Source organism: Chenopodium quinoa, unplaced genomic scaffold, assembly GCF_001683475.1.
Source record: "Chenopodium quinoa cultivar QQ74 unplaced genomic scaffold, ASM168347v1, whole genome shotgun sequence".
Classification (NCBI taxonomy): domain Eukaryota; kingdom Viridiplantae; phylum Streptophyta; class Magnoliopsida; order Caryophyllales; family Amaranthaceae; genus Chenopodium; species Chenopodium quinoa.
This window is the reverse complement of record NW_018744151.1, coordinates 821,817-845,344: the sequence shown is the minus strand read 5'-3', so window position 1 is coordinate 845,344 and position 23,528 is coordinate 821,817. Positions and strand designations below refer to the sequence as shown.

General features: G+C 30.4%; 2 protein-coding genes across 2 annotated transcripts; one reads left to right on the top strand and one right to left on the bottom strand.

The window, feature by feature from the left end:
- Positions 1 to 1,141: 1,141 nt before the first annotated feature.
- On the top strand, positions 1,142 to 4,523 carry LOC110693482 (probable NAD(P)H dehydrogenase (quinone) FQR1-like 1). Its single transcript, XM_021870596.1, has 4 exons — positions 1,142 to 1,164; positions 3,244 to 3,337; positions 3,439 to 3,701; positions 4,063 to 4,523. The coding sequence occupies exons 1-4, from the start codon at positions 1,142 to 1,144 to the stop codon at positions 4,292 to 4,294; spliced, it is 612 nt and encodes a 203-aa protein (XP_021726288.1). The 3' UTR covers positions 4,295 to 4,523.
- Positions 4,524 to 10,909: 6,386 nt separating this feature from the next.
- LOC110693480 (transcription factor bHLH112-like) lies at positions 10,910 to 15,322 on the bottom strand. The gene is made up of 7 exons (XM_021870595.1): positions 14,733 to 15,322; positions 13,946 to 14,597; positions 13,615 to 13,725; positions 13,399 to 13,464; positions 13,171 to 13,236; positions 13,018 to 13,065; positions 10,910 to 11,775 (listed from the first exon to the last, which is right to left on the bottom strand). The coding sequence occupies exons 1-7, from the start codon at positions 15,044 to 15,046 to the stop codon at positions 11,620 to 11,622; spliced, it is 1,413 nt and encodes a 470-aa protein (XP_021726287.1). The 5' UTR covers positions 15,047 to 15,322; the 3' UTR covers positions 10,910 to 11,619.
- Between the last annotated feature and the right edge of the window lie 8,206 nt (positions 15,323 to 23,528).

Sequence of the window (23,528 nt, the reverse complement as noted above, 5' to 3'; positions counted from 1 at the left end):
TTTTCTTTATTTTTCAAAACCTTCTTTGTGTATTCAGATACATTTAGAATTTCAACTTCCACATGAAATAAAAACTTTGGGTATACATAACGCTTTAGCCTTAAAGGCCTGTTCTTTTAAGTTGTTGTAGTCAGCTATACTCAACTTAGGGCCTGTTCTGTTCCGTTGAAATTCAGTTCAGTTCAGTTCAACTCAGCTCTTAATTTATGTCTAATGATATTGCTAATGATATAAAGCCAAATTTCATTCTTTTAAGCTCTTATTACAACGACAACATCAACAAAAACAATAATAATAATAATAATAATAATAATAATAATAATAATAATAATAATAATAATAATAACAATAATAATTGAAATAATAATACTAATAATAATAATCAATAAATAATAAAAATAATCATCAATAAATAATAATAATAAATAGTATATGTGTTTAAAATGTTTAGAGGTTTCAAAGTTTTAATATATTTTCCATACATTTTATAATATATTTTCCATACATTTTATAATTATAATTATATAGTATATTTTTCGTAAATATTTTAATATGTACATTTGTATATACACATATGTATAGTAATTAATAATCAATAAATAATCAAAGATCACTAATCCGTAGTTAAAAATCACTAATTAATAAGTTCAGTTCAGTTCAGCTCAGTTCAGGTCATTTCAATTCAGTTCTGCTGAGTTCAGTCAATCGGAACAGACCCTTAGTATAAATAAGTTGTTTTGCTCTATTCAGAAGCTCAAAAGAAGATGACCTAAAGTGCATCCGGAATTACGGGTACGTACATTGTACTCTCCCCCTAAAGGCCGTGGCCAAAAGCAGGACGCGTCAAGAAATACGTCTGAAAAAGAAAGACTGCTGAAGAATCGAATAGAAGAAGTAGGTAAGGTCTAAGGTTAAATCATCCTGTTTCCTGTATGTCAGGTTTTCAGCAGTACTGTACCTAAACACCATTTAATCATTTATAAATACACCATTTATCCTCAACATTCCAATTTATACCTTATTAATCACTTTTTCTATTAATTAACACATTCTCTTTTCTCCCAATTATTCTACTACTTTCTTATTCCATTATTCTTCTTCGACAACAGTTGCAGAAATACCCTGAATTTGCTTCTCTCTAATGGCGGCCAAAATCTACATCGTGTACTTTCTCATTCTTTGTCTCTTTAACCCTTTTCTTTTGATTAATTAATTGATTAATTTGTTGTATAATGTCATTGATATTTATTGCATTTTAATAATGTTTTGTTTTGTTTTCTGGGGTTATTTTTTTATGTGATTGGATTGTGATTTTTAATATGGGTGCTATTGATTTGAATGGGATTCGATCTCGGGTCTTGGATATCACCTGGAAAATTTAAATTTATGGGTTAACTTGTGATGAGTAGTTAATTCATCAATGCTAGAAATTTATTTATTTCCTAATTCATTTTCATGATTTTTAATTTTTCTGTTCTTTTAACTATAATTATTATTGAAATTAGTAGGTTTTTTTTATGGTTAATATCTGTTTAATTTCATGGTTAACTAGTTCCCATTTGTATTCTGGTTGGTATTTTCCCTTTAATTCAGTCGAACTATTCATTTTTCTTTGATGGGTGGAGCTTGCAAAAATGAATGCCTTATTTCATCTAGCAACATATACTTCCATAATAATGTAAATGATTAAATTGATTTGGGGTTGTTGAAATATCCTTGATTTGTTGAGTCATGTTTGCTGATTTGATAGAACTTTGTAGTTTTATTGCTGAATGAATCTTAGTTATATAGCTGATTTTATTTAATTCAATTGTATGTTTATTTTGTATAAAATCCTCCAAATTGTGTCACTCAAACTTGGATTATGTGTCTTCAATATAAGCTTAATGAGAGCTATATAAGTGTCCATGTTACTCAAACTCGGATCATGTGTTCCCTTTGTTGGCTTGGTACTAACTTGTTGAATGTATATGTGTTCTTCATATTGTTAATTGGAAGAACATGAATAAATTTCTCTTCCTAGGCTCGAGGAATCAGCATTGCTTTGTGATGTATTTGTTTGATTTACATATGGTCTGATAATATGAAGCAAGTGTGTGTGTGAGCGTGCACGCGCTATGTTAAGTCCGTATCTCTACCTTTGAATCTTTGATTGCTGGTAGCCTGAGTGGAAAACTGGAAATAAAGAGTTGAATGGCTTACTGAAAGTTAAAAGTTAATCTCTTTTACAATATCATTCTTTTGAGTACTTAGGTACTAGTTGTCTATTTTACGCCTCTACTTGTTCAGAAGTAACTGATAATATGCATCAATAATGTGATTTGGTTAGAGAAAGTAGCTTTTTGGAGGCATGGTGGCAAAGCTGCATTGTTAGTTACAAAGTGTGCTGTTGCTATCTTCCTTTTGTTATCTTTTGACTTTACTCCCTTTGTGGACCAGTGTTTCTAGAATTTGTTATTCGTTTATCGTTCTTTAGTTTTCCATGCTCTTATCTTGGGAAATTTAGTTTTATATTCTTCCACTGAATGATTACCTAACTAAACCTTAGGAAGATTGATGTACTTTCTCATAATGTAAAGAGGAACTGTAGCAGTATTATGATTTAGACTGGAAAAATGAAGAACACTTGTAGTCTCTGCATTAGCTATATGTGTTCTAATGAGAGTGAAATTTTGTTGGAGAGATATGACTATCGATTGTCAAATGTTTTGACTTTATGTCAAATATTTTGAAATTTTACGATGAGAAAGCTCTGGTTAACTACTTCTATAGTTGCCATCTTAAAGCATTAGTTTGTCAGAGTATGATATCACCTTTTGAAATTCAATACATTCAGCTGGATGAGGCCTTAATTTTCCTTTTTTAGTTTGTGGCTAAAATATTTTACTGACAAGTTTATGGCTTCTGTTTCCAGTTTTATGGACTGTACACACCTGCATGTCTCTAGTATAATGGCTAGAGCCCTATTCCACAATCCATCAAATTTTGTTATGCCATTCTTGGATTATATTGTTATGCCATTCTTGGATTATTTATGACTTTTGCTTTAAGCAATCTAGTTGTTCTGGTCCCTTAAACTTATAGGTGCTTTTGTAATCGTCTTTCATGGAAGTATACTGTGGAATTTTAAGTTTGTAGTTTGTAGGTGATAACCCTGCCCCTGTCTGTGTTTGTTATGATTATATAGGCATGATAGAATCAACTTCTTATGTGTGGGAATTGATGTAAATAAGTCTGGTGCAGCTACTACTCAATGTATGGACATGTTGAGAAGTTAGCAGAGGAGATACTGAAAGGAGCTGCATCTATTGAAGGAGTTGAAGCGAAACTCTGGCAGGTGTGCGTTATACAAATTGCCTGATATGCAACTACTTATAGTTTTTATCCTTGACTTGAGGAATAAATAGAATAATTAAAGGTTCTGGGTTACTTGTGAAGGTTCCTGAAACACTGTCTGAAGATGTGCTAGCAAAAATGAGTGCACCCCCAAAAACTGATGTCCCAATCATCACACCTAACGAACTTGCTGAGGCAGACGGGTTTCTTTTTGGTTTCCCAACTAGATTTGGTATGATGGCTGCTCAATTTAAAGCATTCATGGATGCCACTGGAGGACTCTGGAGAACACAACAACTTGCTGGGAAACCTGCAGGCATCTTTTACAGTACAGGATCTCAAGGTGGCGGACAAGAAACTACCCCGTGAGTTTCTCTTTGCTTGAGGTTTTCTGCCTTCTTGTTTCCAATTATTACTTGATACATTCCTCTTTTGAAAAGGTTTAGGAATTAGGATAATGATCTGTTGATGCATATATAATAAAATGGATTATTTTTTTTGAAAGAAAATATTATCTGAAATCTGCATTTTGCAATTTAATGCATGTAGTTTTGCTAACAGAAGGGCTATCTTTTAAAAGAAATTTTTTTGTTTTACTATTGGGACTAGTTTGTTTCCCACGCTTTTATAATTTTTTTTCTTGGTGGGATGCAAATTGTTATACATAATGTAGCATAATGGACTAGTGGAGAGAGTGAACTTCTGCTAATTTGTGGATTTATGCAGCTTGACAGCCATCACTCAACTCACCCACCATGGCATGATCTTTGTGCCCATCGGCTACACATTTGGAGCTGGTATGTTTGAGATGGAGAAGGTGAAAGGAGGAACACCTTATGGGGCAGGAACTTTTGCAGGTGATGGATCGAGACAGCCTTCTGAGCTTGAACTCGAGCAAGCTTTCCACCAGGGCAAATACTTCGCCACCATTGCAAAGAAGCTCAAGGGTTCTGCTTGAAATACTTCACTCTGTCTAGAACACAACTTTTTACTAGTAGATACCTGCATATTGTTTTTTGTCATATAAAGTATGCTCTTCAATTTCGTCAATTGCTTGCTTTGTCAAATATGTTTGTATTTGGATCCTTGATTTGTTTGAATGTGTTGTAAGAAATTTGCTCAGCCAAAGGTATATAAATGTATTGAAATTTGAACTCAATAATTGGTATTTCCTTAGTTGGTACTCAGTAATTTCTTTGACAGGTTTACATTCTTATCTAATTTCCCCCCTTTCTATCTTTATAATATTGGATTTGTTTTTTTACTTCCACACCCAAAAAACAAATTAAAATAAAGGGTGCAGAGATTTACAAACAGAAGTATACACAGTGTTGTCGAAGAACAATCGATATCAGGAGTTCTGTTAGTTGGGTGCCCATTTAGATCGATTACATTCGTTTGATGCTTAATTCCACGTTAGGTCTGATGTATAACGACCTTGTAGGTCTGATGAAAAACCAATCTTAGTTTCCATGATTTTGAAGTGATTTGGACAACATGATGCTTAAAGATCTGCAACTAAATGCCATTGTATAATTGTCTACTCCGTAGTTGAAGTCAGTAATCAGCAAGAGCCTTGAGTCCCCATTTAACAAGAACACAAACCATACACGGGTTTGAGGAGATCGATGATTGTCTCACTGCTTCTCCTAACCGTCGCTCTCATGGTTGTGCTTATGACTCATGCCTGTAGATTGGAGCATATTATATTACCTCTCATTAGTTTGGGACATTTACAGATTGTACTGAAAACTAGTTACTTGTATTTGACTTTCATCTAGTTTTGCCACATTAAGGTTGATCTTCATCCCATGTACTGAACCCACTTTAAAGATGTATGCATGGCTTCCTATCTCTCCTTTAAACAAATCTGGTTAATCGATTAACCGTGCTTTTAAATCTGAAGGACAATACATTTGATCATCTGAATATGAATGCAAGAGGAAACGAGTCAAAAGTCATACATAAATTCCCTAGTTTCTGATTTTTGACTTCAAGAACTAAAGATAGTAAGCTGTAACACCTATCTTAATCAGTAGCCAAGTCTCGAGGAGCAGCAGCATCAGAAAGGGGAGGAGGGGGGGGGGGGAAACGGGAAAGTTGTTTAAGAGATTTATATTAGTCGGAAGGATGAAAATAATAGTACTCTCTTCGTCTCAAATTTACTTGCTAGATCGAGTTTCTGAAAATGGCAAATAATATAAAAGTACTCTATTTGTCTCAAACTTGTACTATGTGTGAGAAATGAGAATCTACGAGTACTTAGTAAATTAAAAAACAGTAAAGCTCAAACTCATCATAGAAGTTATCAAGTAGCAACAATACACAATACACATAACACATAAAGGTCTATGTATGGATCATGGGCCATACAGAAGATCCACACTATAGATTCTTGTATATTGGCACTCATTTGACTTGGATTTGGTTTTTGGGTCAAGTTCAAGGCCCATATTTGAAAGGGGCTTTTCTTAACTACCTATGTTTCTTTTTGAGTAACCGAATAAAGGAATATTTTATACGTAGTATAAAACATAAAAAATTAATTTATTGTAAATAAAAATAAACAGAGATAGCGTAATGTTTTACTAAATAAAAAAAGTATAATGAAGCTTTGAAAAGAATAAGGGCTAATTTCTTGTTAAATCAATCTTTCAAGGAATTGGCCAATACACCTTATTAAAAAAAAGTGTCTATCAAGATTTGAACCCAAAACTACTAAAAATTAAACTACTATTTACTTAAGTGTATAATTTCCAAACCATTAATATCATGTGCAAATATATAGCTGTATAAGAGAAATTTTCTTTCCCAAATAACCAAAATCAACCAAATGAACACAAACAATGTGTAATGTAATGTACTAATACTTTTTTTTATTTTTGAGGGAATATGTATTAATAATCTGTCAAACAAAAATATTTAATTTTAAGTCAAGTACACAATCTTAATCACATATTATTGCAACTCAGGACATTGTTACGGCTTATAAATATAATTAACAAGTAGGTGAATAGGGAATTATGGATAGAAATATCATTCTAGACCTAGTCTTTTAATAATAGGAGTGTAATTTGGGTAATCATCATTTCAAGGATGAAGAACAAGAAACCGAGACTAGACATGGTATGATTTTTCCATTCGAGAAATTTACAAGCCTAAAGAAAATTTGTCACAATGTTGATGATTTTCTCCTTATCATTTTCCATTAAGAAAAATTGATTAAAAAATACATAGATGTAGGTTTGAAAAATCACTTGACTGGGGATCTGTTATTTTTATCTAAATTACAGTTCAATTCAACTTTAATCAGTTCAGTTCTTAATTTCCTTCTCTCATAAATAATTCATTTCAGCTCAGCTCAATTCAACTAAGTTCAGTAAATCAGAACATGTCCTATATCCTTAGTTGGACTACATTTTCTCCTTAACAAGTTGGACTATAATCACTACATAACCAAAGAAGTTTCTTTCCAATTTCCACAATTCTAAATGAACTTGTAGAGGGGATTTTAAAGGGTCCACCAAGCTAACTTCTACTGTAATCAAGTTTCATGTTTAATTACACGAAGTATTCTTATCAACTTTATTTATTTTATGTTCTTAAGTGCAACCTTTTTTTTTAATATATAAATGAACGTTTTTAAAGTGCTACGACTTTATAAAAGAAATACTCTACACTTTTTTTTTTTAACATCTTTCAACACATATGATCCTCACTCCTACCCTGTTGTTATTTCCTTCCAATCCTCTCACATTACTTACTTTAAATATATTATTTTTTTCACTTTCTTTTATCAGTAATATATTTTTTTTGACAACAAATTCCACTAATTCATCAAAGCTAAAACGCCTAAAGTTTCTTGAAACTTATTGTACGTAAAAACAGTTGTAAGTAACAATGAGAGATTTTGACCCAATGATAATATTTGAGAGTTAGTGTACGATAATCACAGGTTCAAAATATAACCATCTTCTCTATTTATATTTTATAATACCCTTAGAACTCAAAAATAAATAAATAAAATTGCACCGGACCACATGCAATTTTTAGCGTGTCGTAAATGTGGTGGATTTAGGCTCAATTGCCTTGTAATGTGAGATGATTGTGTGTGGACTTGCAGGTATTGCATCTTTTTGTAATTTGTTATTGTACAAGATAGTTACATGTTAATAGTTACATGTTTTTGTAGCTTGCTATTGTACCAAATCAATAAGCATTCTATTCTACTTTGTAGTAGTGCGTTGTTGTATATGACGCAATACATACATTAGTATTGCATCATCCCAAATGTAAATAATGGCAAAGCATTAGAGACAAAAAAAAAAAGAAAGCTTTTTTAAAATAACATTTTCTTTTTTCAATTTGTATTATACGTAATGTATTATTTTACTACCTCCGTTTCTTTTTAGTTGCTGCAAAGAAATATTTTATGCTTCACAAATAACACTCCTTTGTTGCTACTAAAAAGTAATAGAGTTAGTACACAATTTTTCTTAATCCGAGACTAGAATCATTTTGTTGGAGAACTTTATCTTATAATCCCTGGGTTCGTATTTTTTCTCATTAATTGCTAATATGTGGGTCAAACTTCTAAACTTTGACCATATATCCCGTTAATCTATAAGAAATAACATAGTTATGTGGGATTCGTCTCATTGCATATTTTGTTAATAATTTTTAACTTGTATTGAAGATCGTGAAAACTCGAATTGGGTAAAAAAAAAATGGATAAAGATATATCGAAGACTAGTAGCCTGATAGTTGAGAGAACACGATACTTCCTTTAGATACACGTATCTTACTCATAGGCGTTACTTTATTAAATTTGTTTGAAACGCCTACATAAAACCTCAAATTAAATTCACAGGGAAGTTCCAAAAAGAAAATACCCTTTTAGATACGAAAACTTCTAATTGAAGAGAAACAAAGATTTGCCTTTGATAAGCCATAAAAAGAAAAGGTGGTCCAAAAAAAATATTTTTTAATAAAGGAATTCAAAGGTTTACTCTTTCATTATTAAAGTTTATACAATCTTTAGTAACATCACAATGATGCCTTAGAAGCTTTAAATCTTGTAAACCCTAGTAATAATTTTTTTTAAAATAAATTAAATTAAAAATAGGAATTGAATTGACTTTGATTTGGGGGCACTCAAGGGCTATATAAGAGGTACCTATCCTTATTCTTTATTAACGAATTTGGTAAAGATATGTCGTCTTTTTATGTCTAGCAATGCATCAATTTGAAAGGATGGAACCTTTGATTGATTATAGAGATATGAAAAAACATAAAGTATACATGAGTTAGCCAAAGAGAATATACTAGTCAATAATATGATTGCTTTTCAACTGTTAAAGAACTACTTTTATTCATGTCATTTTAGTTGTTTTCTTCTAAATCAAGCCTTCTTTAATTAGTAATATAATGTTTATTACTTTGTTTGCCAAATTACTCATTGAAATTGTTCATTAACTAGCTGAGAGGAAAGTGGCTTTAATTGCATGCACATAATTAAGGAAAAAAGCAACAAAAGCAATGTTGTGTACCATTGCAAATTAATTAAATTATATTATTGTCCTCCCATTGGAGTGTTTAACTCATCCGCACCCTTCAATGTCATCACTTGATGGCGAGATGACCTAAGGGGTCTTGTGCTTAAGCACATCTTGAACACACCTTAAAAAAAATTATAAAAATAAATAAATAAATAAATAAAAAGAGTTTAAAAACGATACTTCGTAATAATTATGTGCCTATGACAAATAAGGTTTTTTTTTTTAATCTCTTTGAAATTATCTTGCCTAGACTAATAAAGGCACTTAATCGGTTAACCCTTATCGCATGATACTTTAAAATTAAATCTAATTAAGTGTGTGTGTGTTTTTTTTTTTGTTTTTTTTTTTTTTTTTATACACTAAGCTAATTAATGTGATATCTCTGGGCTTTAAACTGTAACGTTTGAATTATACATATTATTTAATACATGAGCTTATTGTTTCTCATGTGTTTAAGCAAAAAGTAACATGTTACAAGTTAATATATGGTACGTTGCCATATCTTGCAATGATCCAATCAATGTTCGTTCTATAATGATTCTGTTTAATTAAAGTAATAACACCAGAATAATTTGTGTGATTAAATATAGCATGAAGTGTCCCGCTAAATACCCTTTTCTAAACAGATTATTTATTTAATTTAAGGGAACAAAGCTAGTAATAAGAAGTGTATTACTTCAATCCATGCCTTGTTACTACATGACAAATTAAAAGCTTTTTGTTGGGTTGTTATGTGGTTCAAGATGATGCTAATTATTAAATGGTTACCATTAATATTTTTTGTGATGATAAGTCTTGAGTAATTATTTTCATGCTTAATTTTATAGGTGGAGCATGCATGTTTAGATATATATGAAGAACAAGTGGTTTAAGATAGATATTATCTAGCCAAGTTTTAACGAAGCCTAATTGGAGTAGCTCGCAAATAGGGTAGGCTTATTATCGTTCCTAAACACAACTACTACTAATAAATTTAAAGCATTCATGCATATTATATATTTAGTAAAATCGTATCGATCTTATTCATTTATTCTATATTAAATGTGAGTTATCTAATTTTTGACCGGAGGAAGTATACAAAGTAAATATATAATAACAAATCAAAGAATGGTAATTTACATGTAATTATGGGCCTGTTCACATTTATTGAACTGAGCTGAACTGAACTGAACTGAACTGATTGGAGCTGAACTGAACTGATTGGAGCTGAACTGAACTGAACTAAGCTGAAATAAATATTTTATGAGAGAGGAAAATTAAGAGCTGAACTGAATTGAACTGAACTGAACTGATTGGAGCTGAACTGAACTAAACTGATTGGAGCTGAACTGAACTGAATTAAACTGAAATTAAGTAAATGTGAACAGGCCCTATGTAAGACTATTTCTTAGTAATCAAGCATGCATTATTTTATTTGAGTATAGTTGTTGACACTTGTAATTCTAAGTAGTACTAATTTAAAATTAACTCGATCTTAGTAGCTTATCTCATTTTATCAATAAAAATTCCCTAATATCAGTAAAGAGAACATGGAATCCATATAAGTATGACTTCACCATAACATTCTAAATTTAACAAATATGCATAAAATTGAATCCAATGAATTTTAATTTAGGATCATTTATATAAGTGAATATATTTCACAAGTTTGTTATAGCAGATGTTTTGTATATGAATAGATTAATCTCTTGTATGGATGTACTTAAAGATTATCATTTTTTTTACAATGGCATATTAAACAAACGCGCTAGGCTAGCTATTAATTAATTAGTTGTCTTTTTGGAATGATAGTCAAGTTGATATTGTATGTGTAAACTGATCTGGTTATATGACAACTAAATTGATAATTTATGCGAGAATCTAGTTGTGGAAGTGTCGAAGTGATCGATCCAACAAACAATCATTAAACATTAACTAGTTTTACAAAACAATCCAAACAAAATAACTTTTTTTTTCCCTTCCCAATTTGCAATAAAAAAAAAATAGGGGTTTGGGGTTGCAGTGGTTGATACAAGTACTGAAAAATATTCCTTTTACATACATGAATATAGCAAGAAGCAGGAACATATTATGCTAAATTTAGCCTAATCTCTAATTAACAATAACGTACAATAATCTTTTCACCCTAAAAACTCTAATTAATCTGAAAAAGTTCCAGCTAAATTTAGCACTTGTTCCTGCTCCTAACCCTTCTATTATTACAACAAATACTTAATTAATCAACGTTAAAAATAAAAAAAAATAATAAAGATGAAAAACCACAATTGTCCCTAACTATTTTGTTGTGCCCTACTACATCATTATTCCTGTAAATCTGTAATAGTGGACCAAACATTTGTCTGTCATATCTTTTGAAAGGGTCCCTTCCTTTTTTCTTTTCCCCCCTCTTTTTATCTTTTTTTCCCCCCTTTTTTCCTCCACTTTACCACATACTTTGATCCAAGAATTGTTCAACCTAAAGCAATATGTGGCAACTGCCATACCATACCATAAAAATATATGATGGTCCTTTTTTTATTTTTTTAGATCGAGTATGGGTTTATATTTTACTCTCTCCGTCTAAAATTGATTGTAACGCTGTTAGTATGATTTAAACAATTTATGTAACAACTGATTCTAGACGAAGGTAGTAAAATAGGATATCTCGATATTGTAAATAATATTTGGCTTTGGAAAATTGTGGTTGAAAAGGGTATCGAGTTCATCATCACCTATGTACCATAAGCTACATGAATGTCGTTGTTCCTCCGAATGTAGGTGTCCAAAAATCGACTGGGGTCTCTTGGGCAACTGGGTAGGTGCTTGAAATAGGTACAAGACATAAGCCTCTACTTCTTAAATCTTGATTTGAATCTTCATTATCCTTCGATTTGTCACCCTCCTGCAAGATTAACAGAACAATCAATTCATAATTCAAATGAACAACTATTTGATTCTTCATACAAAATCATGATATAATGTAACGAAAAGTTAATTAATATTGGTCCAAGGTTTGGATTTCAAGTCACTATAATTAACATTCTTCAACTTTATTTATGAGTGAAGTTTCATGGGTCCAATTTGATGATAATTTGTACCCTTTATTCACTTCAAGTTTACCTTACAAATAAAAAAAGAAAAAGAAAAAAGGGGTACAATTTTCTCATGTTATCAATTAGAATTTGAAAAGTTTTGCTAGTATTTTGAAATAAATTAAAGTAGAAAATTTACTCATTTTATCTTTCAACGGCCAACACAAGCGAACAAGTTATGCACACAAATTAACTAAGTTTAGTTTTTGCATTGGCTTGTTTTAATGATTAATACCTTGAATTTTACTTTTCAATAGATAAGTAATGGTATAGTATGTTGATACATTAAGTGACTGTCGATATGAATTAAGAAAATTAGTGGGGTGAATAGATGACATGATTTGGATTTTAGACCTTAACATCTTATTCTCAATTCAAATTTTAACCTTCATGATAACTTTAAAAACATGATCATTAGTTTACATAATAGAGCCTTATTGACTAATCAAAACTAAAGCTTTTTTTTTTTTTTTTTTTAATCTTAATGCATGAACAATCTCTTCTTCTTTTTTTTCCCTCTTTTGAGGCTATGATGAAGATTTACAAAAGTGCAGTAGATAATTAATTAAGTGGATATCAAAACCAATCTTAATTATTATTAATTTAAGGGAACAATATTATTATTTTCAGGATCATGCCATGCTAAAAGACATATGATAAATACATAATACTCCGTATATTTGCAACCTTGAGTACATAATTTTCAACTAAACTAGTTGAACCCTACTTTGATCTATTCTAATTGGATTATATATAATTAGTCTATAACTATGACAATACCATATTTAATGATGAACAATTTATTAGGTTAAATTAATTTATAATCTATATTACTAACCTATAAATATAATAATACCATATTTAATAATGAACAATACCATATTTTTTTGCTTAAACATCTATATACCGCCCTCCTACTCTATCTTGATCTAGACTTTTTTCTTCTATAATCAATTTATAATCTATATATACTTGTAGATCTTTATGTAATTAACTTAAAATATTATTACGTTAAATTAAACACAAAAAAACAACTAGGTTTTGTTTGTTACCTTTTGTTGCATTGCAGTTCCATTTTTCAAATATGGAGTGCTTAAAACCTGAAAATCATAGAAAAATCACACATTAATCACTACATCAATAAACTACATATATTATATACATAATTAGTCCATTTATTAAGAAATTAATACATAAAAACTTACGTTAACTTGATCATGGAGAAACTTGATGTATTCGATTGCTTCGTGTAGAACCGATGCAGTATCAGTCTACAAAACAAGGATCATAATTTCATATAATTAGAATTAATGACACTTTTTTAAAAAATAACTTATTGTTGAATATAATCATACATAAAAATTAAGAATAAAGAATTTTTTTTTTTTTGTACCAAAAAAAAAAATGATAATAATGTTATAAAGCTAGTATACCTTCCCAAAAGGCGAAACTAGTTGTTGGAGAGCAGTTATACGATCCCCTAGCTTCTCCTTACGAACCTGCCGATCAAACAATAACAAATTAAGTACCTTAAACTGATAAATATTATATTTAGGATAATATTTGTCGCAGATTAGGAAAAATCGAAAAATAAACAAGCAATTCAATGGAAAATTGTATTAATTAATATACGAAGTACATGTATGTACCTTAAATGTTGGCAAGGGAGATGGAGTCTCAATTCGCGGCCTCTTAGCTTGTGGTTGATCATTGTTACTAGTATTGTTCTTAGACTCACGACGATGTTCCTCACTATTACCCTAAACAAATTTATACCAAAATAAATGTTTAGCTCAAGAACATACATGTATAAACCCTAGTATCACATATATAGCACAATAACACATACACAACAAAATATTATTATTACTTTTTTCTATTTTTTGAAAGATGTAAAGGGACGCCTTCTCTCAAGACTGTATAGTAAATATGTATGTGTATGTAAGTGTGTGTATCAACTATAATAGACGTGTAAATTACCTTGGTATTAGACGAGTGTGATTTGTATTTGAAAGAAGAAGGGCCTCGAGCTCGTGATTGTAAGGAGTTCAACAAGCTAGCTCGAATGCTACTAAGAGTTGTAGGAGAGTATTGACCACTAAACACTTGTCCTTGATCATTGATCAACGACGCGTTCATCCCTCCATCGATCTTGTTACTTTGTAGTAAAGGTATTTGAGGAGAAGGAAGAGTAGAAGTAGTGTTATTAGGACTAGTTTTAACCCAAGAATTAGATGACATAATTTCATTACTTGAATCCAAAGAAGCATAATTATTATTTGATGAGTTGATAAATTGATGATGAGGCATGGATTGTGGTTGAGGTACTTGATGAGATTCATCAGAATCATCAAACAAAGATTGGATCAAGTAAGAAGCTGAAGAGTTCATCGGAAAGCTCGTAGCGAGGCTGCCGTCGCAGGTGATTGTACTCGAGTCGCCGGAGTTATTGCTAGAGGCTGTCAAAGTAAAGGGTGGTGATGCATCTTGGGTGTTGTTACAAAAGTTGGTTGTATTCATAATATTTGGTGAATTTACTCCCATTTCATAGGAATTACATAAACTTGTACTATTCATATTATCTTGTAACATTGAATCAAAGTTTGCCTCGTTGCTTCCATTATTGTTACAACTGCATAACAAATTAACAAATAATACTTGTTAGCAAATTTAATTATATCGCGATTTTTTCCCAAAAAAATAAAATAAAATAAAATTATATCGCGATTTTTTGTACATTAAATAATTCATGTACAAAAATACTTACAGCAAGTTTTGATGATTATTCCAGTCAGTAGTTGAAGAAGTGGGTGAGAGGCCAAAGCCTAAAATATCAAGGGAAGAATCAAGTTGATCAGAAAATATTAAGTTGTCAAAAACTGAATTATTATTGTTACTAGACTTGTTATTATTGCTGCCCTTTACAACTAATTCATTTGGCCAACCAAAGCTGCCCACGTCAAAGCCGGCGCCACCAAGCTGAGCAACTGAGCACGGTGATGATAATCCACTAGAGAATAAATTATGTGGTGGATTCCACCACGTGCCGCCACAAACACCGCCTTGGAACTCTTCTCCCATGTTGCACAACTTCTAGTCTTTTGATTAATATTTCACTTTGGTTTGATGTACAAGTTTTTTCAATGTGAGTTTTTAGACACTTAAAAATAGAGAAGTGTAGAAAATATTGGACCATTTTGGTACACTAGGGAATATGGTACTTATATACCGGAATATGGTTGACATTTGGGAAAGGGGTGATTAGACAAAGCAAAGGGAATTTCATCTAATACAAAAATGATCTAATCTAATCTATCTTTACTTTTTGAGTGGAAATTAATTTTTTAATTTTGGTTCTTTAATTATTTAATATTATCTCATTCATGGGTACCTTGTATTCAAAGGGAGGGGGCATATTATAATGTGATATGATTCACTATCATTATAATAATACCCTTCAAAAAATTATTCCTGAATATTGTTTGATGTGTTGTATAAATTGCCACCTCACTATTCTGACTTATATTGACCACAACTTTTCTCCTTATATCATAATCTTATTACTTTTTTATATACATATTTCGCCTACATATATTTTAGAAGGTGTTACACCATCAGTTAGGCTTAGAATTTAAAAGTGTCCTATCAGATTGAAATCTTATATATAGTGTCAAATTAATATGCATTAGCATATATTAGTGAGCAAGACCTCTTAGCTTAAATGTCGGGTAATTAATTTAAAAGATTAACCATACACCACACAAATGTCATGTATTAAAAGTCACTTCCTAATCTATTATAGTCATTGTTGTTTCATGGTGTTTATCCACATTATTTTTATAATCGCATATACATAATGTAATGTTGTTTAATGTATTATGTTTTGATGATTAGGATCAGATAAACCTGCTTTTCAGGGGTTTAATGCAAAGAATTAAGGTTAGGTTTACCATCAGGGGCCTGAACATACAGCTAGCTTGGATTATCGAGACACTTTAATTTGATCTTTAAACATAAAGGCAATTTGGGCTGGCTTAACCTCCAAAATTAGGTGAGATGGGACCTTTTATTTCCCCGTTTTAGGAGTATAGTTTTATACTAGTTACTCCTTTTGACATTTTTCAAAAATTATAAATAAAATAAATTTTTAAAAAAAAAATTCATTTTAGGGAGGCAAAGGGAAACGATAGGTTCATTATAAGAATCTAGCTGCATCACCCTGTTCACCTTACATGTCACCCTAATTATATACTCCGTAAGTGTAACTCTCTACAAATTATCGTGTTATGTCGTGTTGTACGTGTTAGTATGTTTTATCGTGTTGTGCCTTAATGTTCTTTATTTAATATGTGACGTCATGCCTAACTTGTGCATAAGATTTGGGTATGGGATTCTACATAGGCTTAATTTATATATGAATTATATATTAACATATGTTTTATGTCATGACACATATTTTCTTGGTCTATTTTGACACAGCTCGCTTGAGCACGACTCACACTTGCACAAATACATGGGTGTCCATGGCCAGTCCCATGCCCCCATTTGTGTTGTGCTTCTTTCGTGCCCAATTGTGCGGTCTTGGCCCAATACCACCATCTTTAATTCTTTATGTCCAAGCTGAAATCTAAATTAATTAAGTGTTTAGATCAATTAGGTGTTTGGAATTATGGTGCTAAGAAAAACTCACATGTAGATTAGAACTATTTGTCAAATGTAGACTAAATATCAATACTATCATATTAAACTCTACTAGAGCCAACCTCGTTGACAACTCTGTTAGGGTAGGGTGATAATGAGCCGAGTCGAGTCTTGTACATGAGCTAGGGTGAATCAAGACACCCTAACAAAATCGTTTGTGTGATATTGAGAATGGAAAAGTCATATGACCAACAACTTGCAAATATTCCACCCAATTGCAGTTAATTATATATTACTGTTTGTTAACTAACTAATTAAGTCCATTTGGTAGTATATAAGTCTAAGTAGATTATGATATTCCGGGACAAAAATTAGGCCAAGACACGGGCTATTGTAGCCAATAAAAGACAACATTTCAATTTTACAACCCAATTTTCTATGGAGTTCATCTTTTTAATTAGCCTAAACTTTGGATTATAAACAGTACTTACTATCACTAATCCTTTAGAAATGGTGCAGTTGACCATATAATTAATATATTTCATTAAATCCAATATTCATCAGAAAATGACCAAATTAGTCAATCTAAACGGCGTCATCATAATCGTCAACTTGTCTTTGTATTATTTTGTTAGATTTTGAAAATTTAGACATTTTTTTTTTATTTTTTTGGGTCCACAAAGCCATTTACAAATGCAATGATTAATTTAGGACTATGTAACAATTTTTTTTTATTTTTTTTTTTTTGGCAATGCATGTATGATGATTAATAGTTGAAATATAATAATGTATTCTATTTGATATAAGCTTCATGTGATTTATCTTAAGAATATGTAGTTTTGATGCTAAATTAAAGATATACTAGTATTATTTATTGATTGACTTTTGGGACATTGAATAAAATCCAATAATATTCGAAAACAATATAGAGTTAGGCTCTTCCCATAATTTGATCCTCCCTCTCAGAATTTTGACAAAATGATAGTGTGTAATAGTCTTACGCGTTAAATTTAGGCTAGTTAGTATGGTTAGTCACTGTGTTATTATACGTAGCATAATCAACTTTTTTTACAAATAATTGTATTACATACATCTTCAAAAGAAATATAAATTTAACAAATATATGACAATTCGAATTAACAGTCTGTTCACTTCAACTTAATTTCAGTTCAGTTTAGTTCAACTCCTAATTTTCTTCTCTTATAAAATATTCATTTCAATTCGATCAGTTCAGTTCAGTTCAGTTCAGTTCAGCTCCAATCAGTTCATTCAGCTTAGTTCAGTTCAGCTCATTAGTTCAGTAAATGTGAACAGACCCTAAATAATTACTCAAAAGGAGTTGTATATTTATTAGATACTCCCTCTATCTTAAATTAGTTTGAGCAATTTTTATTTGTTTGTCATAGATTATTAATCCCTAAGAATTTATTGTTGAACTTTAGATTAGTAATATATGTGCAATTTGATGATCTAAGATTAGTGATGAGCCCCATCTTAAAAAAGTGATTTGAGGGTGTTGATATGTATAAACAAATCGTTTTATTTTTGAGAAATAGGAAGTCATAGACTTTAATAATTAGGTTTTGAGAGAAGTCAACATCTAAAGTCCAAAACCAACTCCAATAATCATACTTTACGTTGACCAAATTAGAGGAGTTGGTTTTTAGTTAAATTTATGTTTTAGTTCGCTATCAAAAGTTCGGAATTCGCTAAGCTAAGCGACCAAAGCTAATTTTGCATACTTCCTAAAAAAAAATTAAAAATTTTGAAATGTAAAGAAGCTAATTTGTATATTGAATTATGGATTTATGGATGTGTATTGTATTTTGTATATAAGTTTATATAAAATATTACTTTGCATCAATAACTACATTCACTCATTTGGTACATAATTTATGTTGTCATTTTTCAAATCAATGCAAACATACTATCATTAATGATCATGCCTTTAACAATTGGTTGTTGGTGTAGTGGTGATTGGGACTACACTTGGTAGGGAGGACCCGTATTCGATCCCCCGCAACAACAATCGGGAGGGGACTGGAACTTAACCACCCAAAACTGATCCCCGAATCCGGATTAGCCCAAAGGGTGAACCGGATGGAACACAAAAAAAAAAAAAAAAATAAATAAATAATAATAATAATCATGCCTTTTAAAATTTTATGTATGCATCACGTTCATATGAAATTGATGTGATTTATTTAGTCGTCTTTATGGAGTTTTGAAGAAAATTTAGTTGATACATGATTTGTATTGAGGAAATAAAGAAATGCAAAGATCAATCTTGATTTGTTTCTTCTTCTCATAAAAATAAATATTGACTCTTTCCCTTTCAATTGATTTTTTTCCAAGTCTAGAGATTGCAAATCTCAACCCATTATTGGGGTTGGAAAATTTATCAAGGCCCCTTTAATTAAGCAATCAATTATATAATTCGATATTAGAAATAATGAAATACTAGTCACATAAGATAGGCTGCAAAAACTTATACTCCGTATCAAAGAAGAGTTCCATCACATAAATAGTTAAGGTTACATCATAATATCAATTCACATTTAGATTTTCTTTCTTTATTTAGAATTAATTTTTCTGTCGGGTTTTTTTTTTTTTTTTTCTGAAACAAAATTTTCTCTCTAATTAGAATTAATAGCCTTTGTACGTGTTGACCTTATATTGTCAAAGTTAATGATTCTATAGTACATACAAGTATATAATAGTGAAAAAAAAAATTATATGTACAAAGAAATAAGAAAAGTAAGACAAATGCATGCAAATTACTCTTACATATCACCCCTGACGACATATACAAAATATACAACGCGCGTTTTCTATGTGACTGGCACACCATGTGGTCACTTGTAAAAAATAAAATAAAATATAGTAACGCCTATGACACCGACAAGTTAACCCTATCTTACTAACAAATAGAGTAGCCCCTTATTATACATATTGAGTAACTCTTAAATAATTAACAAATAAAGTAACCCCTCCAACACTCAGAGTAACCATTATAACACTTACTAATAAGTAAGCCCCATATTTTCCTCAAAAAAAGAAATGCTCTATATCACTAATTGAGTGACGCTTACTAATTGAGTAACTCTATAGTGGCTGCCCACATTGATGAATAACTAACACAATCAAACTTTGCATACATGTCGATGTAATAGTTTGACTTGGTTTTTTTGCATGTAATTAAACATCAATAAAAATTATAATCTTTTTAATCATAAAACCTTACATCAATATATATATTAACAACTTAAAATGATAAAATATGAATTTATTACATTTATAAAATAAAGTAAAATAAATAAATAAATAAATAAATTACAATCAATGTTAATATTATAGATAGTGGAAAAAAGTCTAATGTGCCAGTTTTAATAGGAAGAATGGAGTAAAAATCAATGTCGAACTCCGTATTTAATTTTAAAATGAGAATTTAGTTTACAGAGAATTATATATCAATCAACTTTTGTACATTTTGTATATTTGAGTGATACTCTACATTTAAAATATAATCAAATACGAAATATATCTTTTACTAATCCGTAATATAAACTTGACTTAAATATATTAGATATGGATGGAGAAGGCCAGGGTGAGGTCCATGAAGAAACTTGAAAAGGCCATATCCCATAAGTATAGTCTCAAGTTGAATTTTTTAGGATAAATAATTAGTTGATTTAGTTTGATAATATTAGTGACAACAGAACACAATTAGCTTCAACATCATTAGGAATGGTGTTAGTAGCCAAGAAATAGTGTGGGAAGGAAAAAAAATTAGGTTGAAGGAATAACCTGCTCTAGTGTGCTAATAAGGGAACCTAAAAAATAATGTACGGAGTACAAAATAACAAAATATACTTTCCTTGAATTAAGCAATCTAGATTCAAATGATCTGGACTAAATATATGCTGAAAATCCATGAATAATATTAAGTGAGAAACAATATTAAGAAAGTCACCATACGGAGTATCTTTAATAATAGGGTCTTTGACAATTATACATTTTACCAAAAAAATAAATAATAATAATAAAACCTAAAACAGGAAACGTGGTAATCATGGAGCTAGTGTATCCTGTTTTAGTATAATATATTTTGTTTGGTGTTTAGAGAGCCACAAGGGCGGGGGTGAGAATCGATCCCAAGATTTCTTGGAATCGGGAGGGAAGCTCTAACCACTTGAGCTATCCCTTACTCTCTGTTTTAGTATAGTATATAGATATAGATAGATTGTAAAAGTTTTTGGTTTAGTAAATGGATCACTAATACAAGCGATAATAGGTTCATTTGGATCGGGTCATGTTTGGGTTCTATTGGGGCCATGGTGATACAATAATCAATATTATTGACACAAAATGACAAAATCTTGATTAAGGTGGATTGTCATTAAGTTATTGTAAGACGGTTTAAAGTTACCCTAAAAATATTTTAAGCTACCCTTTTATACTACAAGAGTTATCATTTTTATAACAAAAAATTTATCCTTAAAAAAAATTTATAATGTATTAGATTAATCATATATATTAGCCTTCAAAGCATGTATGATGTATCTATTAGAAATTACACATTAATATACAAAACTAGAAGTTACCCTTAATGGAATAAAGTTATCTTAAAAATTGTTAAAGTTATTCTTATATTGACCGTTTTACAATAAAATTAACGTAAACCCACTTTACATAAGATTTTTTGTATTATTAGACATAATGAGTGTCAAGCTAGATCAATTTAAAACGACTTCATGATTTCATTCGAATATTTCCAGTTAAGTAGTCGGATATGAGTCAATTTTGTCAAGTTTAATTGCGGCATAAGCTCATAGCTCAACAAACACGGTGTGGTGCGGCGGTGGAGATTAGTTACGTGAAGAAATGCTTGTGGCCGGAATAAGAGTCAAAAAATGGGACCCATATGTCATGCACGCGTGCAAGGAGATATGGGCCCTTTGTTTAGTTTATTTTTTTTGTCTCCATGAAATTCGTATTTTCCTAACCACAAGTCCACAACTAAAAAAAAATAAAATAAAATAAAAACTTGTAAATGATTGCGATGTGTTCTTTCTCATGACTTTGCACCCAACTTATCTCTTCCTTCGTATTGTTTGGTTTATTTTGGTTATACTACACTATACTACTAGAAATTATTTAGAAATTTATTTCATCTTTGCTTTTACTTTGGTCCCATTTTGCCGATTACAATTCATAGTTGACTTGATCACCTTTGACAAGTTTTGACTAGTTTATAAAACTTTTTTTAACAAATTTGCGACGAGTTAATCTGACCAAGTTTAGAAAACAAAACTAATTTATATTTAGGATGTGTTTGTTCTGTTCAGCTTTAATCAGTTCAGTCTAGTTCAATTCAGTTCCAATCAGTTCAGTTCAGCTCAGTTCTTAATTTCTTTCTCTCATAAACAATTCATTTCAGCTATATTCAGTTCACTTCAGCTCCAATCAGTTTAGTTTAGTTCATTTCAGCCCCAATAAGCTCAGTTCAGTTCAGTTATTTTTAATAAATCGGAATAAACCCTTAAAATTGTCTAGCCTAAACTAACTAGTCCAACATAATATTTTTGAGTTTAGGAATAAAATTAGGATTTTAACACGCCTCATGTTTTCCTCTCGTGTTTTGGCCAATTATTAATTATGTCTATTTTACCTCACTTCCCCCCCCCCTTTTTGTCATTTTTATCACCTCATTTAAAATAGATAATAGTGTGGGAAGGTGTAGGTAATCCTCTTTGGCATGATTTCCTTTCCTACATACCTTTAGTCCAAAGATTAAATTTTATTATGTATTGATTTTGAAACATGAGTGTTTCATCACCACAAAAACAAAAAAAGAAAAAAAAAAGGAAGAAAAAGTATGGTGAAGAATTAAGTGTTTTATTTCAAACTTTATTTTTTAATTTTGCATAATCGATCTATATTCTAGTCTACAATATATGTGGTCTGGTTCGATCGATAAAAAGAGCACTCTAATTAATGAAAGCAATCTTTTTAAATAAAAATAAATAACTAATAAAAGCATAAGGAGATTTTATTTTTACAAAATTCATTTGACTTTTTGTTAAATTGTCATGAAATTATGTTTTATAACAAGGGGTTGTCTTAAATCAATTAAATTAATTATTTTTTATTTATAGTAAAAAAGACAAAAGGGTCATTTTCCATAGAGATAAAAAAGTGATTAGGTCATGTAACCATCAACTCATTGTATCTTCTATTCGTCCACATACACATCTAAAGAATGTTCCCTCTTCTAAAATTGACTCTTTAATTTATTAATTTTTGACGCTCTTTTAAAACATTGATGATCATGTCATGCCTTCTGACTCTTCTACCATACAACATTATAACATAGGAGTAGTTCATTTTATTAATTAATTAGAGTGTTGAATTTTATAAACTAAGATTTTCATATAAATAATTATATTAATATAGAGGTTGAACTAAAACAAAGTCAACGGATTAATGAAAGTCAAATTACCTAAACTTAACTTGCTGAATCTTTGTTGAAGGGACTGTTACTTAACAAGCTAACAACCTCAAATCCAAAATTTTAATAAAAAATATGATCCTTTACTTAATTTTTGGCATACGAACAGTTATTTTGTTACACCTTATCCACAAACTATCTTGAGTAGTATAGATGTTAATGAGATAATACAAATTTGATGGTTACCAAATGTTTCAAAATCCCTGCTTCTGTCAATTATTTGTATTAATTAATAGGTAGAGCCGTAGATAATAGTAGGCGTATAAAAGGTCTATGCAATTATCTTGTATTTAGATACGGTCACCCTTAACTCGACTTATTATAATATAATTAAATATTTTTATAAATTATACTCGTATTATGTATAAATTCCATACCCTATAATGAATTTATTATTTATTCAATGTATCT